At 38.3% G+C, this 18,134-nt stretch overlaps 1 protein-coding gene across 1 annotated transcript in view; it reads right to left on the minus strand.

Moving 5' to 3' along the window:
* pcxb (pyruvate carboxylase b) overlaps positions 1-18,134 on the minus strand; it is a 340,834-nt gene that overhangs the window by 54,924 nt on the left and 267,776 nt on the right. The window contains exon 17 of the mRNA XM_056462259.1: positions 7,289-7,533. Within this exon, the coding sequence (XP_056318234.1) occupies positions 7,289-7,533 (245 nt within the window). The remainder of the gene's footprint in view (positions 1-7,288; positions 7,534-18,134) is intronic.

Here is an 18,134-nt window from a genome sequence, read left to right on the forward strand (position 1 = left end):
GATTCATATGGGAGTCGCTGGGATAATTAGGTAAAAATAAATGCAGATTATAAGACCATGAAAGTGTTTTTGACCTTGCATGCATATTAGACTGTTGTTGGAGACCCTTACAACCTAAATATGACCCTATTTCATGTATAATATGGGCTCTTTAATGGACAGCCTTCACAAGTCAGCCCAGTAAAGTATGGGGTGCCTCAAGGATCAGTTTTAGGCCCTTTGCTGTTTACAATATACATGATACCCCTGGGAGACATTATTAGAAGACATGGGATCAGCTTTCACTGCTATGCAGATGATACTCAATTATATATTTCAACTAAACCTGACAATATGTCTGAACTATCTAAGCTAACTGAGTGTATTAAAGATGTTGAAGACTGGATGACCAACAATTTTCTTCTCTTAAACTCAGACAAAACAGAATTATTACTTAGTGGGCCTAAATCCTGTACACAGCAGATCTCACAACTCGACCTACAATTGGAGGGATACAAAGTTAGCGTTAGCTCTGCTATAAAAGATCTGGGTGTCATATTAGACAGCAATTTAACTTTTGAAAATCATATATCCCATGTCACGAAAACTGCCTTCTTTCATCTGAGAAATTTCGCAGTTACGAAGTATGCTATCCATCTCAGATGCAGAAAAGCTAGTCCATGCTTTTATGACTTCTAGGCTGGACTACTGTGATGCACTTCTTGCTGGCTACTGAAGGATAGCATTTTTTTATTGTTAGATTTTGCTAAGCATTTACTAATAAATGCAGACATAAAGGGTTTCTTCTTTTAAAGGGTTAACTGCTATATTAGGTGCACAAAGTATAGAGAAATGTTACCGGATGCTAACGCATCCTGTTGTTGGGTGGGGGTGAGTGACAAGATGTATAAGCTGTGTGTATGTGCTCTGAAACATCTGCCTTAAAAGGTGAACTGTTAAGAGAAGATACACAGATACCAGGAAGAGGAATATCTGGTTGCTGAATGGTCAAACTGTCAAGACAACACCATATAAGTCAAATAGGTTTGGGTTTAGATAGTGTGTGAGACACAGTATAAAACGTATGAAGGACAGTGTCATAGGCAGAGGCTGATACAGTAGTACATCTCTCCTGCGCAGAAATTGTACTTTCTAACTTCTTGTATTCAAAATAAAACTTTCAAACTTTCTGAATTTTCAATTCAGATCTCCGTCAATTTTTGAACATGCAATGGACCATTTGAATCCTACACTACCCAGCATCCTCTATTAATAAACTTCAACGACTACAAAATGCAGCTGCCAGAGCTCTAACCAGGTCTAGAAAATTTGATCACATCAATTTTATCCTTCTTACACTGGCTGCCTGTTAAGTTTCGTATTGAATTTAAAATATTGCTTCTTACATATAAAGCTTTAAATAATCTAGCTCCTGTTTATCTAACAACCTTCTATCTCGCTACAATCCAACTCGCTCTTTAAGATCTCAAAACTCAGGGCTTCTGGTAGTACCTAGAATAGCTAAGTCAAGTAAAGGAGGTAGAGGCTTCTCATTTATAGCTCCTAAACTCTGGAATAGCCTTCCTGATAATGTCCGAGGCTCAGACACACTCTCCCAATTCAAAACTAGATTAAAGACCTATCTGTTTAGTAAAGCATACACTCAGTGCACCGCTTAGCAGGTTTCCACACAGGTTTCTGCATATTGTTTATGTACACTATGAACAGCAGCTACGCTAATTATTCTCTTTATTCTCCATTTCCACCTGGGGATACTCTTCCCGAGGCCCTCAGACTATGCCGAGTCACTGATTTGATCCAAGACCAACGACGAGTTGATCCCAAGGTTTCCATATCCTGGACCAGGCCGTATCCTGAGCAGCTACTGTGGTGGTCATGGAGGAGTGGATAACATGAGACTGATTCCTATGATGCTCCAGGGACAGACAAGTCTTCGCTGAGGCCATCTTCCAACCTCCACCACTGAGACTGCAGCTCTGCACAAGACGTTTGGCCAGCGGAGAAATTAAAATGGTCGTGCCCAACTGAGTCTGGTTTCTCTCAAGGTTTTTTTTCTTCACTTCACCAATTAGTGAAGTTTTTTTTTTCCTCTCCACTGTTGCCACTGGCTTGCATGGTTTGGGATCTGTAGAGCTGCGCATCGTTGGATTTGCTCTTCAGTGTTTGGGCTCTCAGTAGTGATTTTTAAACCACACTGAACTGAGCTAAACTGAACTGAACTAAAACACTACAAACTGAACTACACTGTTCCAAATTACTATGACCTTTTATGTGAAGCTGCTTTGACACAATCTACATTGTAAAAGCGCTATACAAATAAAGGTGAATTGAATTGAATTCTAAACATAGGTTTCTATCAGGGTATGCACACAGGCGCTGCAAGTCAGCGGCACCCAGTCACACCTCAGGACACTGTTTATATTTCTGCTGCACCACAGAGCGCCATCTGAATAGTTTCATTTTAAATAACATGCGATACTTCCAACTGTCATGTGTGCACCATGTCGCGGCACCGAGCAGCGCATCTGGTATGCGACGCACTTAAGACATGAAATGAAAAACGAGTGTGTATTATGCTGGCATATATATTAGAAGTGTAATGGTACAGTTTGGTACGTACCTTTGTTTTGGGGTCACTTTGTTTTGGGGTCACTGGGGACACTGCAGAGACCACCTGCTACCCAAGAGGGGAGACTTGATGGTAATATAGCATATGGACTAGCCCTAATGAGGGGGAGTGCTACATATGATAAGCTGGTTAGTGGTTAGGGAAGACACGGGTCCGCCTGAAAGGGGGAACACACCGTGGTGAAAAATGCATATGGCATCACCAAGAACAGAGGAATGCACATAGCTAGCACCGAACCTCAGTATGTGGGTAGACCAGATGGGCATACCAGACAACACACTGAGCCATGCACTCGACTCCTCCGCTGAGTCAGGTGCTTGGGGCCTCGGAGGAATTCTCTAGGGTTCACCTAAAAAGGGAAACTTACTAGTAGAATAGACAATGCACACGCATCTCCAGGTTAGGGAGCCTGGCGCAGCAAGCGTTTATTGACAGCGAGCTTAATTTCCTCCCGATTGACAGGGGTAACCAGTAATCAGGAGGAAACTCACTCCACTCAAGGATATAATCTCAAGAATGTGTTTGATGTCACCCAGCCTGCAGCTCTACATGATCTGTTTAAGAGGCGCTGTGCATATAACATTGTATTATTAATAGGTGTGCTCTCTCTCCCGGGGGACACAGCTCACCCTAGCAAGGGTTATGGCATAACTAAAAAAATAACTAACTTCTGTTTTAATACAGCACTTCCCTTCTGCTTATCATAAAAGAAAAAAGCTGCGTATGCTTCATGTCACGTTAAGCGCAGTGCGCGGACATAGTAATGAAAAGGCTGGGTCTGCCTCCTCCGCAGGCAGTGCTTGCAGGCTCACCACCTCATTTTAAAGGGGGGTTGTAGGAGCCTTGGCACAAGATGAACCAAGGTCTCAGGTAAACATGAGAGTAGGTCGGTCTAAATTACTGGCACAATTCGCTGACCGAAAACGCCACCGGAATCCTAACCCTCCTGATACCAGCGTGATCAGCAGAGCTGCCTAAGGACAGAAAACTTATATATACTGATCAAGTGGAACAACGGATCTAATCATAACCGCTGGGGCTAGAGATTCCAAGAGGGCGACAGATGGGGCGGGAATGGAATTAACTATCTCGTACCATGCGCCTCTGAGAAACCGGCTGATGAGGTTATGCCTTCCCAGCGCGCTTCCATCCCCAGAGAGAACGGGGATGATCGCACGCCAAACCTTCAGTGTGAAGGGAGACAGCCTGCACTCCAGCTATCCTAAAGGAAGAAAACACAACACTAATCTGGCATATCCGGGGGTTTTCTCAGAGAGAACTCCTACACAACGAAAAGACTCCACTGCAGAACATAGGCATGCCTAATAGGGTGCTCTAGCCTGAGTGAAGGTGTTAACCATCGCACTGATAGGTCACCTAAGTCCACCGCACTCTGTCTAGAAACCATCCAAGGAGGTTTCAGAGCCCTGCACGGGTGCCAGATGGGTGCCCATCCCAGAAAAATGGAAGTGTTTTTCTGGGAAATTTATCAGGGAGGTGTCATCACAAGGAGTGTGAGTCTGGAAACTCGGGTCCGGTTGGGCCAGAGAGGCGCAACGAGTGAGACCCACTTCTCGTCTCCCTGATCTTGCACAGAGTCTGTACGAGCAGGCTCACTGGGCAAAAGACGCATATTGCGTAACCCAGAGCCAGCTGAGAGCCAGCGCCTTAGTGCATAGCAGGGAAAGCAGCCAGCAAAGGGCCGCTCCGGAGAAACAGCAGGATGACCTGGGCTTCTCTGAAGCATTCCCATAGCAGCTGGAACATACCGGGGTGGAGTCTCCGTTCTCCCGGAAACATAACAGTCCTGAGAGCATGTAAGCTGGTATGAAGCGCTTGTACGAGATATGAACTGAGAACTGAGACATGTTGCGATAGTGCATACCAGCCCAAACAGTTGATGTACGCAATCGCAGCCATGCTGGCCGTCCTAACCAACATGTGTTTCCCCCTCCTGCTTCGGTAGGGACCGGCGGAGATCGAAAAACAATGCCAACAGCTCCAGTTGAAATGCCAATGCAAATGGGGTCTGGTTTACGAACCTGCCGCTGCATGCTTGATACACACAGCCCGCCAGCCTATACTGGAAGCATCTGTCAAAATGACAGCATAACTGGACACTTGTTCTAAGGGCACTCAGGCCCCTAGAAGGCAAGACCATTCAGGGGCTAAAGGTGCGGAGACACAGTGTGGTGAAGTACACCTGGTGTGTCTCCATGGTGCGCCATGCCCATCTGGGGACCCGATCGCGAAGCCCGCGCTGGATTGGTCTTATATGATCAATTGAGCGGCGTGATAGCAGCTACCAATGTCATATGCCCCAGGAGCTGGACAGGGCAGCGCCAGCCCAGAGCGTTAAAAGTGCGCCGTGATGCAGACCGAGTCCAGCTCCAACCTGAGATGAGAGAAGCTCTGCCCGGGGGAGAGCTTGCTCATCCTCGGTTGACCCGAAACCCGAACAGGCCAAGGTGAAAGAGCACTAGGTCCCTGTGCATAATCGATTAGTTCAGAGACGTAAAAAATAATAACAGTCAAGGCACAGGGCATCCTACCACTCATGGAAACAGGGAGAGCCCGAATGGGTGGACTGTTACTACTAAGCTCGGCCCCCCATTGCACACCAAAAAAATCACAGTATAGGGAGGGAGAGAGCGAGACATTGACTCTTACCTTCCTCCCAGGATCCTGCGGAGTGGTTGGAGGTGTGAGAAAGGAGCTCATCTTCTGGTGCACTCAAGCCTGTGGCGAAATGCACCAAAGCTGAGAACTGAAAGGAAGTGCGTCCCATGCTGGCAGCAATTGGGCTTCCACACCCAGAGGGAGGAAAATCCGCTCTTTTGGTATTGCTACATACATTCGCGGGGGAGCCCCGGCCTCCACCGGGGAAAGAACGGTTCTCCTCCTCTCCAAGCGGCCCGCCTCAGGTTCGCTTCGCGGTCCAATTACTGGACTTAACGGTGAACTCCCCGCGGAGGGGCTCGGTGCATTCAGTTAGTCAGTGAAACGGACTGTGACGGCGGAGCATTTTGGAGCCGCGGGAAGAGCACACTCGGCGAAGAACGGCCAGCGTGGACGGGTCTAATGGGGAGAACAGTTTTCCGAGCCCACCAAGAGATAACCTGCTCCATCGTGCACGACTGATCTTTCACCACTGAGGACTCCTGGGTAAGTCCCCGACGGTGTCACCGAGCAGGCCTACCTGGGATATGGATACACTAAAAAAGCATACTGTGATTGGTCGTCTAATGCACTCACAAAAATTTGTTTATTACAGACACACGTAGAAATGCAGTAGAAGGGGAACTGCAGCTACAAATGCTGTATTCTTGACTTACAACCACATGTACTTAATAATTGTACTTTCATACTTTGTTAATGATTTATTTGTTACTAAATTAAGTATTGCATTATTTACAAACCATTTGTATTTAAGAGTAGTTGGTTTGTTTCTTTCTCCAGAGGAAAACATATTATAAGACATACTGTGAAAATTTCCTTGTTCTGTTAAACATCGTTTGGTAAATATTTAAAAAACGAAAAATAATATTCAAAGGAGGGCTAATAATTCTGACTTCAACTGTATATATATATATATATATATATATATATATATATATATATATATATATATGTATCCAGATCATCCAGGTATTATATACATGTAGAAAATTCACATATGGTACAAAGCATACATAATGCATAAACCTAGTATTTTCTTTCACAAATAGATTCTACTCTGAATATACTCAGAGAGAGAGAGAGAGAGAGAGAGAGAGAGAGAGAGAGAGAGAGAGAGAGAGAGAAATAAAACATTGAATTTCACCACAAGATTACAAAGTCCTGCCCACTTTCCCCAAAGCCATAAATTAAATTGATGAGGGATGGTGTGGGACAAACGAGTGCAGGCAAGAAAGCATCAAGAAAAAGTAAGACAAACAGTTTGAAGTGAATAACAATTGCATGCTGATACATTGAAAGTAAACAGAAACGTCTATTTGGAGAATTCTGCCAATTGATTGAACTTTAGTAGAAGCAAGCGATGCCAGACACATTTCAGCTGATCAGTTAATTCAGCCTTAGGGGCAGAGAGCAGAAGACAGCATGGACAGATTACATGGACTGCTGGTATCAGGTTGTGAGGCTTATCATTTGATAACACGGAAGCTCACTATCACACCGATCCTCTGACAGAAAGTTGTTCTTATTATGGTAGGAAATGTTGGGCAGTGGCTGAACGTCAGCTCATGATGTGAAACAAGCATTCATAATTTGCAAAATATAATTGTTTTTAAAATAACTAATTGTTTTTTAAAGAACTCTGTAATATGTAATTATTCTAATTATAACTATCCATGATGAAATTACTATTAATCTACATTTAAATTAGCAGACGCTGCAGCAAAATCTTTATGCTTTTAAAGTTAATTGTTGGGTTTAAATCAACAGGGACAAAAATAACAGAGCTTTTGCTATATACCTGCAGAATTTAAATGACAGAAAATCCAATAAAAAATAAAAAATGTCACTTTATTCACTGGCCTTCAAGGACACTTTTCAGTATGTGGAAAAGGGGAGGAGGAGAGAGGGTCAGAAAGAAAGAAAGAAAAAGTGAGTAAGTGACGCATTTGGAATCAAAATGAGATTTTTTGGAGGTCTTACTTTGATAAGGTCTCCCAGCAGCTTGTTGGCTTCAGTATAGGCTTTCTTCACCTCTTTGAACTTGTTACCGAGGCCCATGCTGTGGGCCTGGAAGTGTAGGTTGGTGTACTGGCCCCCAGGGATCTCATTTTCATAAACATCTGCATTACCAGACTTCATTGTGGCAGTGCAGTCGAAGGGAGCGTACAGACCACGAGCCACTTCCCAGTACTCACTGTAGTCAAACACTTTGTCCAGAGAAATCCCTGCATGAGAGAAGAAGTGTGTTTCAAATTCTGCAACAACACTATGATATAATCAGCACTCTGGATACATCATGGAACGTATTACTTTTCTTTCATAAATTTTCATAAATTTTCTTTCATAAATCTTTCATTGATTTAGTAATTTAATATATCAGATTTCAACGATCAGCTTCCCTACAACACTAACCATGATCTTTTAGAGAAATACCAATTAATCAGAGAACTACCACAAACCTCTGGAACTTAAACAACTTTAAAAGAAGGTGGGCAATGTTGAGGGATGTTACATAGTTCAGGAATGATTAAAGGATTTGTCAGTAACTGTTACAGTTCATATAAATTATTTTCTTCTTCCTCGGGATCATAACAAGTAAGTGTAATTAAAAGTGTTGCTTCGTTTTCTGTAGTTTGCAAAATAATTATTACATTGTGTGTTGTAACTTGAAATCACCCCGTGCGGCTTGTAATCACATATCTATTATTGATCAGGGCTTGCATTGTATCTCTCAGGTTCAATCTTTATGGGGCTGTTTACATATTGTGTCCAAAACCACATTAGAAATGTGACGCGTGCTTCTTCCTTCACCAATTTAAATGCGTTTCAGAACTCGTGATCCTCTGCCGTTTTTTCTTTGCTATGGCCACCATCAGCTGTTCCTACACACATGCGGTGCAGTCAATTTTCAAAAAAGCTTTCTTTTTCCACTGTGTGGATTAATACTGATTGTGTGTCGTTGTTATTACCTGGGGTTAATGTTAAGAATAGAGTAATATGCGGTAACACTTTATAATAACTACACACTATAAATAATTTATTAAGCATTAGCAAATAGTTAATTCATTATTTGTTAAGCATTAACTCTACATTAATAAGCGTTAGTAAGCAGTTTATAACTGCAGCTACAAATGCTCTATTCTTGACTTACAAACATATTTATAATGTGCTTAATACTTGTACTTTCATACTTTGCTAATGATTTATTTTTCATTACTAAATTAACTATTGCATTATTTACAAACCAGTTGTATTTAAAGTAGTTGAGGGTTTTTAGGATCATTCAGAATGAGTTAGTAAATGATTAATAAACTATTGAAATCAACGTTTATATGTCTTATTTATTCAGGCATATACTAATAGTTAACTAATATGTTAATAAATGCTTTATTAACTCAACTTCATCTAGTTTTGTGACCTAATCTAAAGTGAGGACTATTTATGCTTTATAAACCCCTTATAAATGGCAAATAAAGGCTCCGTTAAATTCTAAACAGGAAAAATGACATTATTCATTCCTTTTCATTTAAAGATACACAAATAAAACTGTACTTCAAATTAAAAATAAATCTTTACAACCTTATCTAAAATAAAATAACTGTACAGTTTAAACATTGCTTCTTATTATATTGTTAAATTATTATATTGTTGTTGTTGTTTTATCCAGTTTTATGCCGTATTTTGACACTCCTGTTATTTTGCAATGTTTAAACTTTACAGTAATTTTATTTTTTAGAAAAGATTGCAAAGATTATTGTTCATTTGATTCAGAGCCTTTAATTGTCATTTATAAGGGGTTTATAAAGCATAAATAGTCCTCACTTTAGATTAGGTCACAAAATTGCGTGAAGTTGAGTTAATAAAGCATTAATTAACATATTAGTTAACTATTAGTATATGCCTGAATAATAATAAATGTTAATGTTGATTTCAATAGTTTATTAAGCATTTACTAAGTCATTCTGAATGATCCTAAGAACCCTCAACTACTCTTAAATACAACTGGTTTGTAAATAATGCAATACTTAATTTAGTAATGAAAAATAAATCATTAACTAAGATTGAAAATACAATTATTAAGCACATTATATAGGTGCGTATAAGTCAAGAATACAGCATTTGTTAGCTGCAGTTATAAACTGCTTACTAACATTTATTAATGTAGAGTTAATGCTTAACAAATAATGAATTCACTAGATGCTAATGCTTAGCAAATGATTAATAGTGTGTAGTTATTATAAAGTGTTACCTAATATGCTAACTGCATTGCTTTAATGCATTCCTGCATTGGCCTCACATACTGCGCTATTTTATAATTGTGGTGGGCGTTTCTCTCCTTTTCACGCTGAACCCAGTCCACCAATCACAACAGACTGGGTCATCAGACCAACCAGCGCATATTAGCATGGTGCTAAGGAGGGCTTTGGGAACAAATGAATCACTGAAAAAATTCATATGGGAGTCGTTGGGATAATATAAATGCATATTATAAGACAATGAAAGTGTTTTTTTGACCTTACATGCATATCAGCCTGTTGTTGGAGACCCCCGAAACCAAAATATTACCTTTTATAATGCATGATACACTGCAAAATTGTTGCAGAAAATGTATATGGGTTGAATTTACACAAACAAATTAAATTTAGTAATGTTCAACTTAATATGGTTGTTTAAATTCAGCCCAAATAAATTGTTAACAACCACTTAACTTTAGTTTAAGGGCAAGTGTAAGGGCACTTTATTGTTCATTTTAAATAACGTTTTACACTGTCTATATACTTGAAAACTTAAAATTATTAAATAATTTTCAAATTAATTAATTTATTTTATACTAAACTATAAAACCGTCTGTCTTTATTAGTGTGCTGATTGGTTCTTGTATCACTGCTTTTTGTATACATTCTAAATATATGTAAAAAATATTAAACAGACATATTTAATGCCTATTTATGTATGTATGTATGTATGCATGTATGGATTTATATATGTATGTATGTATGTATGGATGGATGGATGGATTTATACATATGTATGTATGTATGTATGTATTTATTTGATAAATAGGCATGTAATTATCAGGAAAATGTACTGTGATTTAATCAGATGGGTGATCATTGCCCTTATGCACACTGTAAAAAAAGACTTACAAATTTTAGTTGAATCAAATCAACTTTTTAGTCATCTCTACTCACATCAGTCAAACTGATTAAGGTCCAGTTCCACAAACAGGGCTTAGATTAAGCCAGGAATAGGCCTTAATTAAATTAGGCTATTTAAGCCACATTTACTAAAATGGCCTTAGAAAAATATATTACTGATGTGCACCTGGACGCAAAAACTGACACTGGCGTATTTTAAGACATCTCACCGCAAGTTATTTTGAGTTGAGACAGCTCAAACATGCAATTTAATCTTGACAAGCCTTAAATCTAGTTTGTGAAACCGGGGTTAAAAATATACAGTGTAGTGCAGGGGTCTGCACAATATCCTTTACTTAGCCTCTGTTTACAATAAACATGTGATGTTATAATTCAAACTAAGTCAAATGATGTACATGTGAATGATTTACCTACATCAGTTATACTATTTTCATAAAATTAATTCCATATTTACTCAAAATGTAAAATAAGATTTTTCTTTAAAATCTTGCACAAGACACAATGACTGCAAAGAGTAATTAGAGATTAGAGCCATTTAGTCATCACTAAAGTTACCTTTAAAACCCAATGAAGACATAATTATATTATGCATCGACTGGGTTGAAAGTATCAATTTAGTAAAATTAATCACTTTGTCCTTTCAAATGGATTTAAGTGGAAGTGTTAGTAGCTCTGTCTGACTCTCTCTCTCTTTTTGACTGGCACATTCTGCTGCCCTAGTCTGACACATCTCAAAACACACCATCAATCCATCAATAAAGGCCCTGCATAAAGTCAGACTGCAATAATCAATATGGAGTTAATTAAGTCTGATGTCATGAGTGTCATCTTTCCAGTCTTCGGGCCACACACACAACTTATTAACACACTCATATATGAGAAGCTCTCTGCTATTATAACACTCCTGCTGGGTTTGCACCAATCAAATAGACAATATTAAACAGTACAATGTACATCATGTGCTGCACTCAATGAACTCTATAATACTCTAATGTGTCACTACAGTATAGATAAATGCTACTACAATTAATGTGTATTTGTTAATATGTATGGTTAAGTATGCTTGCAGGAGTTATAAATGGCAATAAAATATAGATCGGTATACTGATTGGCTGCTTTTTCTTATGCTCTGTACAGAGCTTTGAGGTGTCAGCACCTTTTACCTTTGTATCTGTCAGGTTACAGTTGGTACAGATTAAGGCTGTCGATTAGAATACTCAATCACAATTAATGTGAGTTTGATTAACATCTTGCTTGACATTTACTGTCATACTGAAAGCAGCAGCAAATAGTTTACCTCATTATTATAACTGGCAGTAGTATAGACTAATATTATATGTATTTATTACAGAATAAGTAACTTTACTTGGATTTAGATTTTAAGTCAAAACAAAGTAGTTTAATTGATTCATAGTCTATAAAAACAACATTTTACCTTTAATACAATTTATTAAAACTATCATTTGAGTTTCATTTATAAATTTAGCTATAACAATTAACAATATTTTTATAGGTTGATCCAAAGCAAGATTATACTTTGATATGGGTTATTTAATAAATATATATATATATAAAAACATTTTTGTACAAAAAAAAAAAAGACTCAATTAAATTAAATTGGCATTTAATGTTTTGTCTGGTCAACTTTATTTCATTTGTATATTAATGCATCATTCCTTGTCATTCAGGTCTGTAACACATTCCAAAAAAAGTTAGGACAAAAGTAATTTATGGCTAGTACTCAGGTAAATTGCTTAAATAATGATGTGATTTCAAACAAGTGATGTGAACAGGTGTCTGTAATTATGATTTGGTACAAAAGCAGCATCCAAGAAAGGTCTAGTGCTTTAGGAGCAAATATGGGCAGAGGATGGCCAGTTTGCCAACAAATATGTGAGAAAATTCTTGAAATGTTTAAAAACCATGTTCCTCAAAGAAAGATAGGGATATATTGGGATATTTCACCTTAAACAGTGCATAAACTCATTAGAAATGCAAAAAATCTGGAGGAATTTCAGTGCGAAAAGGACAAGGGCACAAGCCTTAGCTGAACTGCCATGATCTCCGATACCTCAGGCGGGCGGCACTGCATCGATTTATAAGCGATATCACCACATGGGCTCAGGACTACTTTGGCAAACCTTTAAGTACCACAATATGCAGTTACATGCCAGTTAAAACTGTACTGTGCCAAAAGGAAGCTCTATGTTAACAGTGTTGTTGACTCCTCTGGGCTCTGAAGTATCTGGGGTGGAACTGAATCAGTATTTCACATATTTTTGGGGGGAGAAATGGACGCTGTGTGCTCTGGACCAAAAAAGAAAAGGATCATCCAGACTGTTACCAGCAACAAGTCCAAAAGCCAAGGTCTGTCATAGTATGGGGTTGTGTCAGTGCCCTTGGCAAAGGTAACTTGCACTTCTGTGACTGCATTAATAATGCTGAAAAGTACATAGAGATTTTAGAGCACAATATGCTGCCTTCTTTTCCAGGGATGCCCATGCCTATTTTAAGAAGACCATGAAAAACCACATTCTGCACACATTACAAAGTCCTGGCTGTGGAGAAAGAGGATACAGGTACTTGACTGGTCTGTCTGCAGTCACGACCTGTCTCCAATAGAGAACGTGTGGCACATTATGAAGCACACATTTTTAGAAATGCGTTGCAAGAACAAAAATTGTAATATGCGTTTATAAAAAAACAACAAAAAAATTGTTGAAATGAAATTTTTCAATTTAGAAATTACTACTTTCTTTTTTTATTTGTATTTTTATTTATGTCCCAACCTTTTCTGTTTCTAGTAAAAAAAAAAAATTAAAGCCTGTTTGTATATTTGTGGATCTCCTTGTTTTTTTACAGCGATGTTGCTGGTGGAATATGAGAAACCCTTACCCTTTCACATAAATGCACAAACTAAGGAGTGGGGGTATGTGAAAGGGCTAAGGGATAGAACTGAGTTTGGGGTTATTTCCCAAATAGTAAGTGAAAACTCTTGCCCACAAGCACTTGAAAACTTCTTAAACACCCCTCCCCCCTCTGCTTACCCTACCTCTTTCTTTAACCCTATCTCTTATTTCTTTAAGCAATATCAGTACCTTTGTACAAGTAGCACTTGTGTGCATTGCCTCTTTATGTTGGGTTGGTTAATGCATTTTTATGTTGTATATACAAAAGTTGTTTTGGACAAAAGCGTCTGATAAATGACTAAATGTAGTTATAAATGTCTTTGAACTGTGGGGGAAACGGGCACAACCTTGGGCAACCTATACCTACACAGGGAGCACATACAGACTATACATAGAAAAGTATCCTGGCTCAACTGGGACTTGAACTAAGAACCTTCTAAGGTGGTTTCTGGTCTCAGAGTATGGGCAAGTTTGGTTATCTGGTCCCAATTACTCACTAAATCACTCATTTTCGTTTAGCTTATTCTGATCTTTATCAGGGGTTGCCATAAAGGAACCATCCACCAATTGTTAATTTAGTCTGTTTAATGGTTTTAGGTCTTGTATGCACTTTTCAGTTGGGAGACCATCTAATTTAACACCCACCTGAATCATGCTGGGAGTATAAAGTAATCCAAAGCTAATTTTGAAATAATGCTAGGTTATAAAACATAAAGTGACACTGCTAGATACAAAATCACACTGTGAGAAATGAAGTCATAAATGGGAGACATTATAATCTTGCAAATATAAGAAAGAAAAGGTAGCAATTATGAAATACAAAGTATGCAAACTAAGCTAACAAAGAATGACAAACCATCTTACGTTGGTTTGAGATGCTTTTCCAGCAGACACAGACAATAATAATTGTGTGACACATAATTCTAAATATTCTGTTCTATGAATAATCCAAGGGTTAAAACTGAAATGTTCAAAAGTAAACAAAGCTTAGAAAATGTTGCAGTTTGCATTGGACTCAAAGGTCAGAACAGTTTGTTCACATTTTGCTGTAATTTTTTGTTTAACGTAAGTGCAGACTGGCACAACATTAAAAAAAAAAAACAGAACAAAGAATGTGTGTGTGTGACTGTGTGTGTGTGTGTGTGTGTGTGTGTGTGTGTGTGTGTGTGTGTGTGTGCAATGAAAAAGAGAGAAAAGCCTGAAGACAACATAAAGAGCATTATAAAAGTGAACATAAATGGCTCACACATAAAGTAAACACACACACAGCAATAAAATATTTGGTTGTGGAAATGAATTCAAAATATCTACTGAGAATTAAAAAAACAGAAAGAAAATGTGACAGATGGCATATGAGAGATAGGTGTTAGTTCAAGTGGTGAGCTTGAAGACTGAATGGAAAAACAAAGTAAAGGAAGAAAAGGAACTTACAGATACAGAATGAAAACAAACATATAGGAACAGATGAGTGTAGGCGAAAAACAAATGCACCAAAACAGGAAACCAGGAGAAAGATTAAAAAAAGCAGATGAAAACCTAAAGGGAGAGAAATATGTGAGAAAACTAAATATGAGATGCGAAGTGTGCTAGTAGGGGAAAGTCAAAATAAATAGAACAGGAGTGAAAGAGAAACATTGAGCACACAATCATTGGGAAGGCATTGGGCACTGCTCCTGTCCAGTGCCCAATGCCTTCCCAATGATTTTGTAGAGACAAAAATCTAAAACAAAAATATAAAAAATAGAGACAAAAATATAAAACAAAACAACAATAACTCTGATAGTCTGACTACTGTAGAATAAAAGCATGTGAGAGCATTATTAACAAATAGCACAGTGAGCTAAAGCAAGCCTACTACACTGGCAACTTAATTAACCAGTGCAACACACTAGAGACTAGAGAAAAATAAAATGACAGAGAGAGAGAGAGAGAGAGAGAGAGAGAGAGAGAGAGAGAGAGAGAGAGAGAGAGAGAGAGGAATCTTAATGAATGTCTGCCCTCAATAAATACATCAATGGAAAAAAAAACTGTTCTTGGTAGAAAAGATTAAACATATAGTATAGTGCATATATATATATATATATATATATATATATATATATATATATATATATATATATATATATATATACTGTACTTTAATAAGTAAAAGTTTATATCCAAAATCAGTCATTTTAATTTGTGTGCATGTATATGTGTGTGGTTATGTAGTTTGAACATGCTTTAACTAGGTGTAAGCTGGATATACTTGCTTTTTTGCAAGCACCACAAACTGTCAGAGTAAAACTGAATTTTCAATCAAGCAATCTTTTTTATACATGCGGACACATATGATCAAGGGTTTAAACAAAGTAACCTGTGTTAAAGGTCAAAATGTAATTCAATTTGAGACATGATGTGAATAATACCTCAGATTGTGTAGCCACATGTAGCTATTACTTTTAAGAACGACAGGCCATTCAAATTTCACCCAGCAGAAGCACAAAAAAATCCCATAATCTTACAATAAAATTTAAACCAGAGTTATCTAAGGGCAACAATAATATAGTATTATAAAGACTTAGTAGTGGGGTCTTTTCATGTAAGCTTGTAAGCAACCACCACACCATTCTAACAACTATATAACAATAAACAACAGAAAACACCTTAGCAACGGCATAGCAATGGTATAAAATCCAGAACATACCTGTCAACTCTCATATTTTTTCAGAGATTCTCCCATATTTTACAATTTTATCGCACTTTTATGCAATAAAAGTATTTTATGGTATGTATTTCTCCCGTATTTTCAATCTTTCTATGAAGGGTGACAATAAACATTAAAGATCCGATCTTCCAAATATGCAACCCATACTGTTGAAGCAGGGGACACCTCTTGCTCTTAAATGTGAATCTGTTTTGTGCTTACGCTTTATTTGGCCATGAAAACATTTCGAAATAAGTATAAAAGGAGGAATTCCTGTCCTTTCTGTTACAGGCGCCGTTGCCCCTCTTATGCAATCCTCAAAACAGTCAAGTAGCTGTGCGTGACTGTCAGCTGACGCGCTCCATAATGACAAAGAGACGCTGTTTCTCAAACGGATTCTGTACAAGTGATCTACAGCAAAGTGAAAGTCTGGATGCGTGTTTGAATATACAAATAAATAATAATAATAACAATAATAATATCATCTAAAGATGTCGATCTGGGTGGGTTTTCTTTCAAACACAACTAATTTTGTCCTAAATGTGCATAAAAGGTTAGGAAAGCAATCGAATGCTTTCATTATAATGTTAGATCTGTGCCTTTTTAAAGTGACACCTGTTATTTAATGTAATCAAACAAAACATCAAAATGAGGTGCAGGGGGGACAGGATGAAAGGGTGTGGTGGGCATATCACTTATTTTCACATTCCAATGTTGACAGGTAAGATCCAGAGCAAACAAGAATTTTGATGGTTATTTCCAATAAGCAAGACTATTTTCAACCCAGGTTCGTTGGGAATACATGCTCAGGTCTACGATTTTGCGAACTGTGAAATATGTTGTTCAGACGATGTCTGCTTGCAGCTTGTGTTGCCAAATCCACCAGAGGCTGGTATGTAAAATTTTGAAGACATCTCGGTTACTGTTGTAACTCTTGTTCCCTGAAGGTGTTAAGTAAGATGTTTTGTTGAAATGACATTTTGGAGAATTGCCAGATGACCATTCACTCTGAAGAGTAAGAAAAGGGGCCAATGAATGCCTAAGAATTGACAAGTGCAGCTCCTCACAGGTCCTGAAGAGGAGCCAAGCGTGGCTGGTATTTAGCTTGTGAGTCAGCCACTGTGGCAACAAGACATAACTTCTCCATTCCCTCCTTCAGGGAACAACAGTTACAACAGTAACAGAGACGTTCCCAATCTTATGTCGGAAAAACATTATGGGAAAGAGTATGTAAAGCGTCAAGTAAATAGCGTCACCAAAGGCACAGCCTTCCAAAATCCCCAGGCTCTTAATTACCAGAATATAGGATTATTTAGAATTTAGGGGGAGTCGTGAGCAGATTTAACCTAGCTAACATTAAGCTAGGGATTTTTATGAGTTTTATGAGTTGGGAAAGCATTTCAAGGGGAAGGACACTGTGAAGGCCAATATCTACCCTAATGGAGAGACCCTGTGACAATACACAAATAGGGGCAGCCCTGCCCAGGGGAGCACTACGTATGATTAAGATTGTTAGGTGGTAGGGAAAACATGGGTTCGCCTGGGGAAGTGGAACTCTTCGAGGCAGACAGATGTGCCTATTAAAAGACTGCTCTGAGAAGACACAGCTCAACCACCATTGATTGTGAACTATTTCACATTGCTCTTTTACCTTGTGTCTGGAATCGTCCTTTGCCAGAAATACAACAAGAGTAACACTGTGCATGGCGAGCTTCCAAGCAAATTGACCTCTCCGGAAAATCCGTCCATAAGGACATACGTTTGTGAGACAAACACATTTGATTATGGATCACAGATGTGTTTAAGTGGTTTTGTGGCATTTATTTAAAATATCTGTACAAAAACAATTCTTTATGAGTTTACAATCTGTTTCACTGTGTAATGATAAACATTATACTGCCCCAGAAAATGCAAGCAAATGTGCATTGAGGCAAATATTTTAGGTTTCCCCCCAAAACGTAGCCATATTCCCAATGAGCCTGTGTTAAATATTTTCCACATGAAACATAAAATAAAATAGATTTTCTTCCATTTTCCACAATACCTTCTTGTTTCACTTGACCTAATTTTTT

This window comes from Danio aesculapii, chromosome 7, assembly GCF_903798145.1.
Source record: "Danio aesculapii chromosome 7, fDanAes4.1, whole genome shotgun sequence".
NCBI lineage: Eukaryota > Metazoa > Chordata > Actinopteri > Cypriniformes > Danionidae > Danio > Danio aesculapii.